Source organism: Protopterus annectens, chromosome 13.part0, assembly GCF_019279795.1.
Source record: "Protopterus annectens isolate FY-2018-M chromosome 13.part0, PAN1.0, whole genome shotgun sequence".
NCBI classification, from domain to species: domain Eukaryota; kingdom Metazoa; phylum Chordata; order Ceratodontiformes; family Protopteridae; genus Protopterus; species Protopterus annectens.
In genome coordinates this window covers 221,934,903-221,952,264 of record NC_056747.1, presented here as the reverse complement: position 1 = coordinate 221,952,264, position 17,362 = coordinate 221,934,903, and the positions used below count along the sequence as shown (strand labels likewise).

Here is a 17,362-nt window from a genome sequence, read left to right as displayed (position 1 = left end):
CAAAAGACAAATTAACGGTCATGCTGCTAAATGCAAGGAGTCTAAAGATGAAACTGCACTCATTGCAAGCATTCCTAAACCTGGAAAATGCTGACATCTATGCAGTCACAGAAACCTGGTTCAAAGCTGCAGAGAGCATCCCATCCTTACCTGGTTACTCATCCTATCATACATTCAGACCTCAAACTGTAGGCAGTAAAGCCAAATGAAGTGGAGTTTCAATATACATTAAAGACATACACACCTCCAGGCTGGTCAAACAGTATGATGTACAAGAGACACTTCAGGTGCAGTTAACCATTGACAAGACCCCTCTTCAAATCATAGCTAGCTGCCAGCCCCCAAATATGGCTCAAAATGCCCAATCTGCCTATTTGGACCTGTTTGAATTATAAAGATTCAACCCTTTACCCTGATCCTGGGTGACTTTAACTTCCCAAACATAGATTGGAAGAATTATTCATGCCATCCCAGTTGGGAGGGTGGCCTAATGGTTAAGGTGTTTACCTTACAAACACAAGGTGCAGGGTTTGAGTCTCACAAGGCATGATTGGCGAGGCTTAAAATGGCTCGCAAGGGCAGTTAGCTTAGTACTAATCTATGAACCTATAAACCTATGAAGAACACAAATGCCCAGAGATTCCTTGATTTTTGTCAATGTAAATGCTTTGGAACAGCTAGTCGATACCCCCACAAGAGGTGATAATATCTTGGACTTGTTATTAACCAACATCAGTAACCACTGCAGCATCCCTATAGTATCATCCTCCTTGGTAAGATCTGACTACAATGCGGTCACTTTCAAAGTCACCATCTCCCCCAACCCCCCTCTAGCTAAGATCAGACATAAAAACTTCTCCAAAGCTGATTACAGCCTCCTGAGGGATGGTATAAACAGCTTCACAGCCCCCTCCCCCTCTGTAGGAACTGGCACCAATATCCAAAACTATACCAAAGCACTGTACGAGCATTTATATAGATGCATGGAATCAGGAATACCCGACAGGACTAAATCATCCTCTGCAAGGAAGAGTAAACCTGTCTGGTGGACAACTCTATAACAAAAGGAAAAAATTGCTGTCCAAGACCAAGGAGCAGGTGCCCAATTGGAAGAAGTGTCTCCTTAGCCTGAACAAGCAAATAAGAGCACTAGTGAAATCCTCCATAACAAACTTTGAGTCCAAATTGGCCACATCTACTAGAGACAATCATAAGGCTTTCTTCACATATGTCTGCAACTTCAAAGGAAGCACCCAGATGTGTTCAGAACTGGTGGTCAAGGACATCACATATACAAATGCCATAGATGTAGCAAACTTGCTGACTGACAGATTCAGCAAAAACTTTACCCCTGTGTCCCCCCCCCATCAATAAATCAAGACATCGCCAGTACCTGCCTTGTTCCCCTTATGTCTAGGGAACAGGTCATCACTGCTGTCTCAAAGGCAAAAATACAGCCTCCATGAAACCCGATAACATCCCAGGCTGCATCCTCCATGAACTCAGGCAGGAACTTGCAGCACCATTAGGCACCCTATTCAACCGAAGCCTGAGTACTGGCTCCGTCCCAGCTGAGTGGAGGACAGCCACTGTCATGCCTTTACACAAAGGTGGAGTGTCCACCGATCCGGAAAATTATAGACCCATCAGGCTAACTAGCCTGATCTGCAAGGTCATGGAACAGATTATCAAGGACCTTATTTAACAAGGACATTGGCAACCTCCAGACACTTGATCCCACACAGATTGGCTTTGCTAAAGGGAGCTCATGTCTGCTAAATTTGGTTGACTTCTTTGGGACAGTCACCAAAGCCATGGACGAGGGGAAGATGGCGCACACCGCCTACCTTGACCTGGCCAAAGCCTTTGACACTATTCCCCACTCAGGTATAATAGATAAACTCTCCCAACTATACATCAATCCGTATGTTACCAGATGGGTAGCAAACTGGCTCACTGATAGAACCCACATAGTCAAAATAGGGGAAGCCACCTCAAGCAGTAGACCTGTAACAAGTGGTGTACCGCAGTGTTTGGTCTTGGGGCCTCTGTTATTTGGGATATGCTTTTCTGAGATGCAGGCCAAAACCAGTGGGGTATGGCTGACCAAGTTTGCAGATGACTACAAGCTGGGTGCTGTCATCAATTCCTCTAGTGAAGTTGACATCCTCCAAGAGGGTCTTACTCAGACAAATGACTGGTGCCAGAAACCTGACCTCAAGCTGAATGCCAAAAATGCATCATCATCATCCCCTTTGGGGAAAGTGACCTCCCCACAAATGTTCACATTAATAATGTTCTAAGCATGCAGTCAGTTGTGAGGGGTTTGGGCACCCAGATTGATAGCAGCCTGACTTTTTTTACCACCATGTTGCTTCCATTGTATGGAAAGCTTTCTACATGGCCCACCTCATAAGTAAGGGTATCTCATCCAGGGACAAGGAGGTCATAACATCCCTATATTCTTCCCTTATAAGGCCCATTAATGAGTACAATGCCCCTTTCAGCATAGCATGTACCTCGCAAAGCACATGCAGCATTTGGAGAGACCACAGAGGTTCGTCACCAGGAGAATCCATGGCCTCAAACATCTACCATACACAGATAGACTAAAAGTCCTATCCCTCTACTCAGTTTCAAATAGACTCCTCAGAGGTGACCTCTGTCTAGCATACAAGGTGATCACGGACCACACCTTGATAGGACTGTGCATATCCGCAAGTCAAGCTCCACTCGAGTAACCTGCAGACGCTGCCTCAACCTGGTCTGTGACGTTAACAAGACTTATTGATGGGACAGATTTGTGTCCCAGAGACTCCCCCATCTATGGAATAGGCTCCCTCTCCACATCAAGTAGAGTACCTCTTGACCCCTTTTTAAGCACAACCTGGATGAGAAATAGAAAGTATACCCCTGGGATTCCACCCATGTCCCCGCTGGACAGGGGCATCGGGTGCTGATTTGTCTAAACATGAGCTAAACTCCTGGCTAGGCTTATAAGGGCCTCAGAGCCAATAGCCTAGTAAGCTCCTATGATCCAGTAGTCTGGTACATCAACAAACAGGGGGAACCAGATCCTACCCTCTTTGTCAGGAATCCCTAAGAGTTTGGCGATGGGCAATCGCCTCCAACCTCTTTTTGATAGCAACGCACATTCCGGGGAGCTCCAACGTGATTGTGGACAAACTGAGCAGATGCATTCTCCTGCCTCACGAGTGGTCTCTCAATTCTAGTGTTGCGGCAAAGAGTTTTCATTGATGGGGTCAGCCTTGCTGCGATCTGTTTGCCTGTCCCACAAATAACAAATGCTGCAGCTACTTTGCCCTGGTCCCCCCTTAGGGGGAGTCCCCAAGAGATGCTCTTCTCCACGATTGGCCCCAGGGACTTCTTTATGTCTTTACACCAATTCTTCTAATCCCCCAATTTCTGAAGAAAGCCCAACGGTTGAGAAGCAAAATGATTCTCATTGCACCTTATTGGCCCCATCAAGTCTGGTTTTCGTTTCTCTGGGCTCACTTAAATTACTGTCCGTGGATTCTGGATCCAACCCCAGACCTGTTGTCTCATCCACAGGGCCTGGTCCATCCCAACCTACAAAATCTCAAGCTGACAGCTTGGTTTCTCCACTTCCAGTAATTGCCAGGTGAAATAAGTCATCTTCCCCAGTACAAAAGATACTTCTGGCTTCTCATAAACCATCCACCAGAACACTTTATCTTAGCAAATGGAAGAGATTTGTGCTTTGGTCTCATGAAAAGGGTATTGATCCTTTTTCAGCCCCGATTGATAAGGTCTTGCAATATTTATTCACCTTATTCCAATTGGGAGCCTCTACTTCTGCTATTAGAGTTCATTCAGCTGCCATTTCAAATTTCCATAATGGTTTCGATGACCTTTCCTTGATGTCCTACCGTTTCTGCAAAATCCTTTTTAAGGGCACTTTCAATTTGAAACCGCCTTTCAAAGAGCCCATTGCTCCTTGAAATTTAACATTGGTCTTACAAAGTTTGGTCCATCAGCCTTTCAAGCCAGCAGCCACCTGCAATATCAAATTTTTATCTTGGAAAACTCTTTTCCTGGCAGCTATCACGTCGGCCAGGAGAATCTCGGAGTTGCAGTTTCTGTGTGTAAAATGTATATCATTTTTCACAAAGAACGAGTATCACTCAGGACTAATCCCTCCTTCTTGCCTAAGGTAGTGACAGATTCCAATATTAATCAGTCCATAGATCTACCAGTATTCTTCCCAAATTTCTCAAACAAGGGAGAATATTGTTTACATTTGTTGGATGTACACAAACAATTACTTTTTTATTTGGACAGAACAACATTTTTTAGAAAATCGGACCAATTGTTCCTATCCTTTTCAGGTACTTAGACTGGGCACACCAGTTTCGAAAGTTACTTTGTCAAAATGGTTGAGAGATTGCATCACTTTCATTTATCAACAAAATGAGCTAGAGATATCAACAAAAGTTAGGGCACATTCTACCAGATCTGTTTCCACTTCAGTAGCCTTTCATTCCAGAGCTTCTATGGATGACATGTGCAGCCGCAACTTGGGCTACTACACATACCTTCATCACTCATTACAATTTGGATACGGTCTCCAGGGCAAGAGCATGCTTTGGCTCTATCGTGCTCAGGAATATCCTTCCCTAGGGCCTCCCAAGGTCTAAAGTAGCTAGGACTCTGTCCCAGCAGTCAAGAATGAATGAAGATTGACAACATCAGATAAAGAAGTTATGTTCTTACCATAATGTTCCATTTGTGTTGTCGATCTTCATTCATTCTTGACATCCCACTGACCTCCCCCATCCAAAGACTCCTGGAGGTTCGGAAATGGTCCTGGGGTCCTAGGGTTGTTGCTCAAACAAAGCTTTCATCTTTTTCTACTCTATATGCAAAACTCGATCTGAGGGGAAGGGAAGAGAGGCAGTGTGGGTAGACTTGGCTTGAGAGTTTCTGGCTGGTGCGAGCTTGATATACCGGCCGCGTTGGTTCTGAGGGTCAGAACCGAGACCCAACAGTCAAGAATGAATGAAGTTCGACAACACAGATGGAATGTTATGGCAAGAACATAACTTCTTTTTTCTTTATTTTAGTCATACAACATTTTATCTCCAGTTGTTAGAGGTGCCCTTATGAGTTTGTGTAGCTTTTTGCTTTTAAAGACTTTTATGCTTTTGTGTTATCCTTCCCTACCTAAAACAAATCTGTAAGTATTACAAGAGGTGTAGGTAAGTGGACTTTATTCTTGGATGTTTATTTATTTCTGAGACAATGGATGGCAGTTCTGTGCTTTACCTTGGTGTCTGGTCTCTCTTTTTTTTTTTTTTTAAGATGGTTCTTGTAAAACTAGACATGGCACAGAAGATGGTCTTGAACTACTGATTTGCAGGGAGGGATGCTTATGCCATCACTGCTTCATGAGACTCCCCTAGAACATATGCCTAGTGCTTTATTTGGTAATGTGGCTGCTTCTAGGTACTGACTGAAATCATTAAAACTGGGGTTCACCAGCTCATCAAGTCCTTCCTTGTATAGACATTCAGTGGTTGGCCAGTATGCAGATGTAATGATTGAGAATATTACATTTATGAAGAAGACACTGCATTTAAGGCATTGAATGACAAACTCAGTATTGATGCTAACTGGAATACAGTATCAGTCATCTGTTGAAATACTTCCTCCTGTAAGGATTAGACATTATAGCATGAGGTATATTAACATCCGCTATGACACTGACTTTTTATTTATTTTTTATTTTTATTTTACATTTGTTGACCGGGCTAGTCTAACCGGATACATGTCCATTTTCAGTAGAGGCCCGGAGAGATAAGCTCCAAGACAGAACAATGAAAACAACAACATAACAAATAAGCAACATTAAACAAGAATCATATTTACAATGTATATTACAGGTTAACACAATAAATTCAGCAGTGCAGAATGCAGGTATATAATATAGCATACTGGTACAATATATGATGTTCTAGAGGGAGATAGTATTGTGGTCAATAAGGAAGGAATAACAGTTTATGAGTAGAAAGGGTATGTAGAGCAAAGTATGAAGAGACACATGACTAGTCAGGTTTAGTACAGGGGCATAACCAGTGTGCTCTGAGGAACACTTTCAATTTGTTTTTGAAGAGTGATAGTGAGGGAGAGTGATTGTGAGGGAAGTGAGGAAAGTTCACTGGGGAGGAGATTCCAGGCTTTTCCAACAGTATTAGAGAAGAGGGAATCGCCAGCCTTGTTGTTTGGTTTAGAGGTATGCACTAGAAGCTTGTGAAAAGACATTAAGGATGTCAGATTTTATAGGGGGTGATGAATGTGGATAGAGTAGGAGTTTTGGAAGGTTTATAAAGAGTGTTGTGGGCTGTAGATAGTTGATGGAATTTAATCAGGTTTTCTAGTTCAAGCCATCCAAGCTGCTTTATATTAATGCAATGGTGGGTTCTAAATGGGCTGCCTGTAGCAAGTCTGGCAATGCTATTGTAGGACATTTCCAATTTGCTGAGGTTATTTTTAGATAGCTTAGTAAAAATGGGTGAGGCATAAAGAAGTGTAGAGATTAGATGAGTGTGAGCTATAGTGGTTTTAGCTGTAGGTAAAAGGAAGGTTATAATCCTATAGAGAGAGCCAAGTTTTTTGTTGACAGTTTTTATAGTATTGTTGATATGGATATCAAAGTTCAGATTGTTGTCAATGGTGATACCCAATAGTTTGGTGGTTGGGTCTGGTGATATAATAGTTTTATTGGTAGAGATAACTGAGAAATCAAGAGGAGAGGACTTGTGAGTAGGAGAGAAGAGGAGGAGTTTAGTTTTTTTGGGGTTTAGGAGAAGGCACCTCTGTGTGAACCATTGTTCAACTGTTTTAAATACTTTCTGGGTAAGAGAGTGAAGTTCAGAAGAGGAAGTGGCTGAGCATATCAGTGTGGAGTTATCAGCATATTGTATGCATGTGGCTTGGGGGATGGCAAGATGAAGATCATTAATAAATACTGAAAAAAGTAGAGGTCCTAGGATGGACCCTTGAGGGACACCAAGGTTAACGGGCAGGAGGGTGGATAGAGACTTGTGCCATAGTGCGGCCTGTTGTCTTTTATCTAGATAGGACTGGAACCACTTTGTGGAAGATGTATCAGGTGACAGAGATTTAAGTATTTTGATGAGAATCTGGTGATTTACCATGTCAGGTCAATAAATAGTGCTGAAGAAAGCTTGTTAAGGTTGCGTTTTTTATTGATACAATCAGTGAAGGAAAGAAGGGCAGTGGTAGTGCTATGTGAAGGTCTGAATCCATGCTGACAGTTGGAAAGTAAATTATTTTGGGTTAGATGGTCAAGTAATCGTCTATGAATGCATTTCTCCATGATCTTTGCCAAAGGAGAGAGAAGGGCAGTGGGGCGGTAGATGGAGAGTTCAGTGGAGTTGTCCACCTTTATGGAGGGGGATAATATGGGAAATTTTCCATAAGCTAGGGATATGACCTTCGGTAATAGTTCTATTGATCAGAATGGAAATGGGATAAGCAATAGCTTTGGCTGATTGTTGTAGGAATTCAGCAGGTAGTTGGTCTGCTGAGGGAGACCATGGTTTTAGTTTCTGTAGTAGGGTTAGAATATATGTTGTTGGGATAGGTTGAATATGAAAAGGAGGGGGTGAGGTTGATTTAGAGGAAGGTAGAGTGAAGTTATTAGGTGATAGCTGACTAGCTAGTGTTTGGATAGCATTAGTAAAAAAGGTATTGAAAGCATTGGCTGTATTCATGGGATTTTTGTGGTCAGTATTTTGAGGGTTTGGAGTAGTGGATTGACCTGGATGGAGTAGTTGGTTAATGCTAGTCCAAACTTTTTGTGGGTTGTTTTGATTAGCTTGTTGAGATTGTAGGTAGTAGTTTTTTATCGGAAATTATAGCTTTCTTGGTATCATTTCTTAGCTGTCTAAAGGTTTGTTGGTCTACATGGTTTTTAGTCTTTCTCCATTTTGCCCAAAATTTATTTCTAAGATTTATTTTGTGTTTGGTTTCTTTTGACAGCCATGGTGCAGAGTTGGTTTTAATTCTAATTAATCTGGTTGGAGCATGGTGGTTGAGAATGACAAGGAAATTAGAGTTAAAGTAATTAATGGCTTCTTCTAAAGGGAGGTGTTGTAAGGGAGACCAGTTGCAAGCTCTTAGTTCCATTTGGAGTAGTTCAGGGTTAAAGTTCTTTTTAGATCTGATGTTTGTGACAGATGTTGGAATGGGAGTATTGGTTTTATGTCTGATGATGTAGGTTAAGTAAGTGGTCACTTAAATCATCAGGGAGAGTTCCAGAATCATAAATGTGAGGATGATGGTTTATGAGAATCCAGTCTAATAAGCTTGCCTTCTTGTTTGATTTATTTATCCTGGTGGGGGAGGTAATGGTTTGTGAATACCCATATAGGTTAATGTGGGTTGTGGGGGGGCTGCTACAGTAGCAGTTCCAGTCAATGTTTGTATCGCCTAGGATTATGGTTTCTTGGGGCAGGTGTTGGGAAAGCCAACAAAGTATATTTTCCATGGTGGCAATGTTGTTACCAGGTGGTAGATAGATACAGATAATATAGATGGATTTGGCATTGTTAAGATGAAGTTTGGAGATAAGAATTTTTGCATTGGAGTCTAGAGGTAGTTTACAGTCGTGAGTGGTTAATTGTAAGCTAGATTTATATAGAATAGCAACCCCTCCACCTGTCTTGGTTACTCAGTCTAGTCTCAGGTTATTATATCCAGGTGGGATGATTTCATTGTCTTTGGTTACAGGTTTTAACCATGTTTCTATTAAGCAGAGAACATCAAAGGAGTAGACTTCATTTAGAGCTTGGAGTTGAGTTACTTTATTGTTAATGCTACATATATTAAGATGAGCTATTAAGAGGGAGTCAGATGGTTTAGAGAGGGCATGAGTAGGTGATTGTTTGTGGTTATGGAGAGATATAGGAGTTGTTGTTGGGCCTGGGTTAGGGTATATGTCACCATCCTTTAATGAGAGTAGTGGACTTAGATAGTTTGGGTTAGGTAGGGAATCTGCTGTATAGAAGTAGGTCTTTCCTGGGATTTAAATTGTTGTATTTTATGTGTAGTGTTCTGTGATACTTAGGAAGTATGTAATTAGGTGAAGATGTTATATTAGCATGGATAAAAAGGAGAGGAATGGATGGAAAGTTGGTTTCCTTATTAGGGTAGTTTAGGTATGGACATAGTGGGTGTTCAAAGGAGGTGACTAGGTAGGTGAAAATTAAAGGAGGTAGTAGTGAGAGTGTGAATAAGAGTAGGACATAAAATGGGGTGGGTGGTTTATACATTGTATGAATAAGTATAGATTGTCTTTTGGTAGAATATTGAAGTAGAAAGGGTGGGGATGAAAGAAGGGAGAAGGGTGTGGTATGATTAAAGGGGAGTGGTGAGAGGTTAGATATGAGAGAAGTTGGGTAATTGGAGAGTGTTAAGAGAGTAAAGGTAAGAGGAAGAGGTGTGTTTGAAGAGTAATGGTAAGAGGAAGAAGTTTGTTTAGAAAGTAATGGTAAGAGGGAGAGGTGTGGTTAGAGAGTAATGGTAAGAGGAAGAGGTGTGGGTTAGTAAGTATAAGGGTAGGACCCCTGGGGTGGGTGGGAATTGGGGGTAGGGATGTACAACTATGATGACTTCAGGAAGACCACATTAAAAAAAGAGGACTTGGAATGCTAACAGGGTCTCACTTAGCTTCAGACAGTGACCTTTTTTTCTATTAGTTGTCGAGCTTGCCCCAATAGTTTCCTGTTGATTGCAAACTATTCCTTCTTCCACATTACTCTCATTTTTACCTGTAAATCCTGGTATTTTATGACTGTCTCTCTCTCTGTATGTACGAAACTGTAGTCACTGGGTGTAGCAATATCCATTATCAATGCTACTTTTGTCTTCTTTTCATGGACAACTATATCTGGTTTTCTGGCATCTGTTTTTTTGAACTGTTGGTAATGGGTGATCCCATGTGATATAAACATCATAATTTTCTATAATGCTGTGTGGCTCATGTTTCCAATGTTTTTCAGTTATTTCAATATTATAAAGTTTCCACAGCCTCAATGCATCAGCCTTCCGACATTATTATGCCTTTCAGTGTACAGTCCATCTGCCATTAGTATATCACAGCCAGCAACAAGATGCACGACTGTTTCCAATTCTGTTTTACAAAACCTGTGTTAGTCTGATTCTCCCACATATTCTATAGACTTTGTAAACCTTTCGTCTTTTGGTTTAAATTCTCAGTAACCATTCCTGCATTCTATCCCGATCAACTTGAGGTTGTTCCAAAAGATTTCTATACTTCCAGTTATATTTATGTATTTTCCACATTTCTTGTCTTCTCATCTGATCCTTCACCCTATATTCTTTCTTTCTTTTGTTTTTTGGCACATTCAGTGGATGCCTGATTTTTATCTACTTCTGGTTTGATTTCCACTCTTGCTTGACGCCAATATGCTTCTGCTAAACAAAGCAGGGAAGTCATCTTAGACTTGTTCTCCTCATGTTTCAAAACTTTCACTACGTTTCATCTTGTGAGGTCAGCAGATATGTATGCAATCCCACAGTTGCAGATCTATACATATAATCAATTTCAAGGAGGCCCATACCTCTTTCAGAACGGGGAAAATAATTTGATGAGAGTGAAGCTTCCTTCTTGTTTTCCTCTTCAAACTATCCAACACCTTTTGGGGCCAATCAATCACTCCAAAACTGTAAGTTAGCACAGGAAGAGCAAATTGATTTATAGCTTGAACTTTGTTCCTAGATGTCAGTGCTGTTTTCAGTATTTGTTATAGTCTTCTAAAATATTCCTAAGTTTTATTCACATTTGTTCATGTTTTATTGCTGATGCTTCATCAATTCCCAAATATTTATACACTCAGTCTTGCTCAAGTTATTTTATATCACATTCCTGTCCCAAATTGAAATTTTCTTGGTGCTGCATCTTTCCTGCTTTAAAGGTTGCTTTTGCAAATAATTAAGACTAAATGACATTTTATATCATATGAAAAAGTTTGGACCACTTGCAGTTGTGCTGTCAGTTCCTCTTCTGATCAGCTATACAGTTTTAAATCGTCTACAAAAGGAAGATGAGAAATCTTTACACATTTTTGTTTTCTGGAAGCCAAATTGTAGCCATGATTTAATCTGTTAAGTAGACAGCTTAATGGCTTAAGGGCAAGACAAAAGAGCAGAAATGACAGAGACTCACCCTCGAGTGTTCCCCTTTGAATTTTTATCCCTGGAATAATAATTTGTCCTTTATCATGGCTTAACTGTAAAGTGGTTTGTCACTGTTTCATGGTCGCTGTAATGTGATCAGTGTGGGTGTTATCTTATACATTTTAAATGCTCCTTAATCCAGGAATATGGGTTACTGTCAGATGCTTTTTTTGAAGGCTATCCATGCCATACGTAGATTCTTCCCCTTTTTACAGTTCTCAATTATGACTTTATTTAACACCAAATGATCCTTTGTTCCATATGACTCTCTTTTTTACCCTTTTGTTCTAGTGCCTTGAGTTTTTTTCTAAATGACTATAAACTCTGTCGACATCAATTCCAGTGTATAGTGTGTATGTCATCAGAAGGAAAGTGATTGGTCTATAATTTTTAGGATAGTTTGCAGGTTCACTCTTAAGGAGGAATGTTGTTTTTGCTGCTAACCAGTCCAGTGTCCGTTCGGTGTGTGCATATAAATAGCTCTTACTCGTGGCTAAATCTTCATGTAAAGATGTTAATACTTTTATCCAGAAGCTAGGTACTGCATCTCGGCCTGGGTTTTCCAATTAGGAGCTTTTCTTAACTTTGTTTCAATCTCTCTGGCCATTACTTCATTCCATTTCATATCCTGTACCTTTGAACTTCTTATTCGTTCTTATACTTCTTCTGTCCATTTAGCATCTTTAAGTTCCACAGGATCTTCATAGATACTTCTCCAACATGCATCTATTTCTTCTTTTTTTGGTGGTGTTTAAATTCCTTTTGCCTTATTTCCCAATTCTCTATAAAACTTTTTTGGGTAATCAATAAATTGCTTATCTTGCACTTTTCCTTTATATTTATCTGCATATCTTCTAAGTTTTTCTGCCTGTGCTGATATTTTTAATTTATTATTTACGATAGTGCATGATAGATCCTGATATATACCGAGCATTGCTTTTATCAAGTCTATCTTTCTGAGTATTTTTGTCAGTCTGCTCCCTCTTCTATGCTGTTCTAACAGTGACACTTCCTGACTTAATTGCTTTGTAGTTTTCTCTGTTCGATACTTCCATGATTGCATTCGATTTCTCCCCTTCCTTTCCCTTACTACCATGTGTATTTATGGTAAGACTTTATCTGTTATTAATTTAGCTGCACAGTGATGTATCCTATTTACTTCTGTTATATCACATGAATCTCTCTGAACAGTTCTAATTACTGCATTCATTTCTTTTACCAAACTTCTAACTTTTTGGGATTTATTGACTTTCTGTATTATATTTCTTTCATTGATCTTACTGTGTCTGTTTATCTTTATTAAATCAAGCAACTCTTTTCTTAGATTATTTTCTTCTGAACTGATGGCACATTCTTTGTTCTCCATTTCCTGTGGTCATTCTATAAGAAGTTCCAGGGCATCTCCCTGGGCCACATTCTCTACAGTTTCATCCTGTGTCATCCACTGCTCTTTCATATGGGAATTCAGTGGCGTATCACTCCACAACATTGACTGCGTCAGAGTTGCCACAGTTTCCTCCCTTGCTGTGCAACTCCATTTGAACATTTGTACTGGTTTCCTATGGAAGGCTTCAAAGTATCTTCATATAGCAACTGATCAGATGTTTCCCGCTCCACTTTTTCTCCTTAATTTGGGAACCCATTGCTCTATCCTGCTAATTTGTTATCTGAGTTAGATTTTCTACATTAAATCATTCACTTCACAGGTAATCCATAACGTCAGTTTCTATTTCTTTAACTTCTCCATTACTAATCCTCTTTTCTACTTTTCCTCATTGTTTTTCTATTCTTTTGTTTTGTAAAACTTTCCATGTCCGGATGCCTTTGCTTGCATTTCTCTTCAAATATCTTTGCTCTTTTTGTATTGAATAGTTTTGCTTTCTCCTTTGCGTAAATATTGCACCATATTAAATTTCTTTTTCTTTCTCATGTCCATATTTCTTCTTCATATGTCTCCTACTCCTCCTGTTCCCCCTTATTTTGGGAACTCGTTGTTTCATCATGCTGTGACATAACCTGCCTTAGACTTTCTACATTGAATCCTTTACTACCCAAGTATTCTGTAACTTTAACTTTTATTTTTTTTAACTTCTGCTTAACTAATCTTCTGTTCTACATTCCCTCTTTGTGATCTTTTTATTTTTTTATTGTGAAAATTTCCATGTCTGGATGCCTTTGCCTGTATTTCTGAATATCTTTGGGGCTGCCTTTTTTGTGTTGATTATATGGCTTTCTCCTTTGCATAAATACTGCCTCATGTCAGATCTTTCTCATGTCCATATTTGTTTTTTTATACCTTTCAAAAGTCTCTGGATTTTGTTCTTTATATTTTTGCACTTCCTCAGTCGCTTTTTTTTTCAAACGGCCCAAGATTTGTTGGTCTATATAATGTTTTTCATAAATCTGTTGTATTAATGAACACAAATTTTTATTTGAAGCTTCTGACAGTTTTTCTTGTGGAAGTATGTTCCTTTACTCTAATTTCTCTGTCTTTTTGTTTATCTTCTATTTGGGAATTCTGGGCTTCTTGTATAATAGTAACAATATATAATTTCTTTCTTATCCTCAATAGTCCACTCTATTATCTTTGTGGCTCATTTTTAGCCTATCAGTTTTTGTGATTTTTGTGGACTGCTACTTCCTTCTACAATAGGGGGCCATCCTCCCCCTGGGCCTGGCCTAGCCCCATTGTAGGAATGTTTCCATGTCTTGAGGATTCTACACTGTCATTTTCTCCAGTCCTGGCACCAGTGCGCCTGCCAGGATTGGGCACTTTTTTATCCTGGGTCTTGTGCACCCAGCTATCTTTTTTATTTTTTAACCTACTTCTGTTCGTGATATATGCTATATAAAGTGCAGCCTATATATCAGTGTCATCTTGGTGAAATGTAGAAAAACAGGGTCCACCTCATGAAGGTATTCACCAAGACTTGGGGATGAATTTACTTCCAGCAATACTACTCTCCTTTGCTTGCTGACTTCTCTCTGCATTCAGAAAGCTTTCCAAAAGATTGACGAACTTGCAGATATCTGTATGGGATCTGTGTCCTTTTTTGTAGATACGGTGACATTGGCCATGCACCAACAAAGTTGGAGTAATACCTAGTTCTAGAGAAATGTTGAACAGCAATATAAGGGAGGTGGCTAGGTTAGATCCTAGTACTTAAAGTTCTGTAGTGTAGATGCTGCATGGATACATGGCATTGTTGTAGTCAAGATTTTAAAGGTTCTCATTTGTTGTGAATGGGCAACAGTGATTGGAATTGATATGTTGTCTGAAGAAAGACTTGTAGAGGAAGGCAAAGAAGTGATTGGAATCTGAGCCACTGTGTTGAGCAGTAAGGCCATGTTGAAAATAATGCTGGGATGACTGACCATTTCTAGCAAGTCAGAAATTAGAGGTACTGCTGCTGTGCATGACCTTGTCTAAGCATTGATATGTCTCATAGTTTTCAAAGGCAAACTTCTTGTGAAGTGTTTATTTGATGTCTAACAGTATTTTTGCTAGTATCACAGTACGAACTCTTGAGGTCGCATAGATCTTCCAGGACTAGGGAATACTGCATATAAAATCTGGCTTTCTGTGTGGTAGCTTTGGCTATAGCATATGTGATTGAATTGCACTGTGCTAAGTTTTGATTGATTATTATCCCAAAAGAAGCAGAGAGAGAGAGGCACAGAAATGACCAGATGACCTCCTCTGATCTAGGTTTCATTGAGTATCTCTACAAGATACAGGAGATACATGACAGAAGTCTGTAAGATGAGGTCTAACAGGCATTGTGGCAGGGAAAAGAGAGAAAGAGAGAGAGAAAAACGAAAGAGAGAGCAAGGGATATGGATGCAACTGGGTGGGATTTGATCCATAATTTTGACAGCAAACACATCAAGTACCGGCTCATTGAGTTTAACCTGTTGAAAGAGCTAGCCTTTTGCAAAGCTGATACGTTTAGATATCATATCTAATTATTAGCTACATATCAATAGGCAGCAAAATTACTGGATTAAATTTTTTGGAGGGATTTTGCCTGCATATACTAATTCCAAGATTGCGCTTTCATGGAGAAAGGCGGACAATTCAACCTCTGTATGGAGAACTCCAGTTCCTGAGTAGTAAGCTATTCCCCCTTTATCTGTGACAGCATTTGACTAATTGGGACTCAGCAAGTCAGAGTAGTCAATGACTGGGGCAATTGATGAGTGAAACTAAAGGTCTCTTGATGAGTTGGCCAATACTAAAATAGACTGCTTCCACTAGTTGCCTTTGATATGCATATTCTTTCCAGCTCTCATAACATGGGGAGTTTCGTATGTAGCTGTAATGTCTCTGAATTCTGTTACTGGATGTTTACATTTCTTAGGTATTCTATGGCAAAGTGCCAATGGAACATTTTTTTATCAGGATATATGTTGGCTGTATTGTGATAATATTTTTCTGTGCCTCCCACAGGCAGAAATTGTGAAAAGGCTGACAGCTATAAGCACTCAGGTTATTCCATTCCTATCTCCTGAGGTAAGCAAAACTTTTATACTTGTTTTCTAATCAATTGCCCATAAATGCAGTGTTATTTGAAAAAAACACTTAATTAGTCTAAATGTCACCATTTGTTAGAAGCAGGACTCTGTCAACGCTGAGTTCTTCCATAGTACAGTGAGAAGCTCATACTGGTCACATTGCCATTCAGGAAACATTTAACTAGTGGACTGAAGATCATCCATCTGACCTCTGCCTCACCTCAGCATTAGATGTTAAGTTGTCAATCTCGCCTTCATTCTTGCTGGATGGGTTCGGAGCCGATCCTTGGCTCCGACTCGGCCACTTACTAAAGCTCGAGAGCTAATTTTACCAGCTCGAGGCAACCCTATATCCCATGATGCAAGGCGAAGACTATCCAGATCTCGTTTGCCGCTTTCGCTTATGAGGTGCCTTTTTTTACCAGCTCCAGGTAAGTTTCTTCAAATTCAGACTTTTAGTCTTATCCCTTTAGATTTAGTCACCTTAGTTGTTGTGTGAACCTTTAACGATTAATTTAACCCTATTCCCGTTAGTGTTCCCTATTTTTCTGGTTATTTATCCCTTCCCCTAAGTTAGGCCTTAAACCTCCCCCTTTCCTAAATTTTTCTGTCAGGGATTCTGTGTGTGTTTGAGTGTGTTGTATCCCCGTTTAAATTTTTTATTATTGGATTGGGTGTTTTTTGTGTGTGTGTCTGTGTTTCCTTTTGTTACTTAGTGTTTCCTCGACACAGCTATGTCGAAGGACACAAAGGTCTCAGGCTTCAAGAAGTGTGACTCGTGCTGTCAGAAGATGTCTCTGACAGACGGTCACACTTCTTGTGTTTACTGCCTGGGACCTCTGCACCTGCAGGACTCTTGTGCTATCTGTCATGCCTTCAGCCCAAGAGTCCTGCAGGAGCGCAGAAATAAATTAATATTGAGGAGCTTATTAAAGCCTGAGAGCTCCCCGACTAAGTCGGCTCCGGGGAAGCCCTCGAAACCAGTTAAGCCTTCAGCTTCAAGTCCTAAGCCATCGGCTACTGGTTCTCCTTCAGTGTCGAGATCGGCTCCGGACGGAGCCGATCCTTCTATATTAGAAGTTACAGTATCGGCTCCATCCGGCGCCGATGCTGCTAAATCTGGGCACTCAGTGTCGGCTCCGGCTGGAGCCGACATATTCTCGGCTCCTTTGGCTCCACCTATCTCAAAAAAGAGATCACAATCCCCCTCATTGGAATCGATATGTTCGGCTCCGAGATCACCCCTGCTCTCGGAGCGGAGCCATCGGAGCCGTTCTTCTCGGTTGTCCAGGCTGTCCGATCACGACCTTGAGAGAGTGGTGAGTAGACTATTAAAGTCTCAGGCATTCGCCCAAATGCTCCATAGCCCGTCTCAACAGTTGGTAGCTATCACACATCCCCCTAACATTCCTCCTTCGACTCTCTTACAGAGCTCGGAGCCGGAGCTCCTCGGAGCCGTGACTTTTGTGACTTCGGAGCCGATACCACCCCCCCTTTCGGCTCCGTCGTCCTCTGCTCCGATTTCCTCCTTGAGGCCTTCATTGGAGGGATCTGGGTGTCTGGACTCTCTCGTCGGCTCCGA

At 40.7% G+C, this 17,362-nt stretch overlaps 1 protein-coding gene across 4 annotated transcripts in view; it reads left to right on the top strand.

Annotated features, from left to right (window-relative positions):
• Nucleotides 1-17,362, top strand: part of LOC122787177 (transducin-like enhancer protein 4) — a 728,148-nt gene that overhangs the window by 269,638 nt on the left and 441,148 nt on the right. For all 4 annotated transcript variants that reach the window (XM_044053755.1, XM_044053754.1, XM_044053756.1 and 1 more), the window contains one exon: nucleotides 15,716-15,778. In XM_044053755.1, the coding sequence (XP_043909690.1) occupies nucleotides 15,716-15,778 (63 nt within the window). The remainder of the gene's footprint in view (nucleotides 1-15,715; nucleotides 15,779-17,362) is intronic.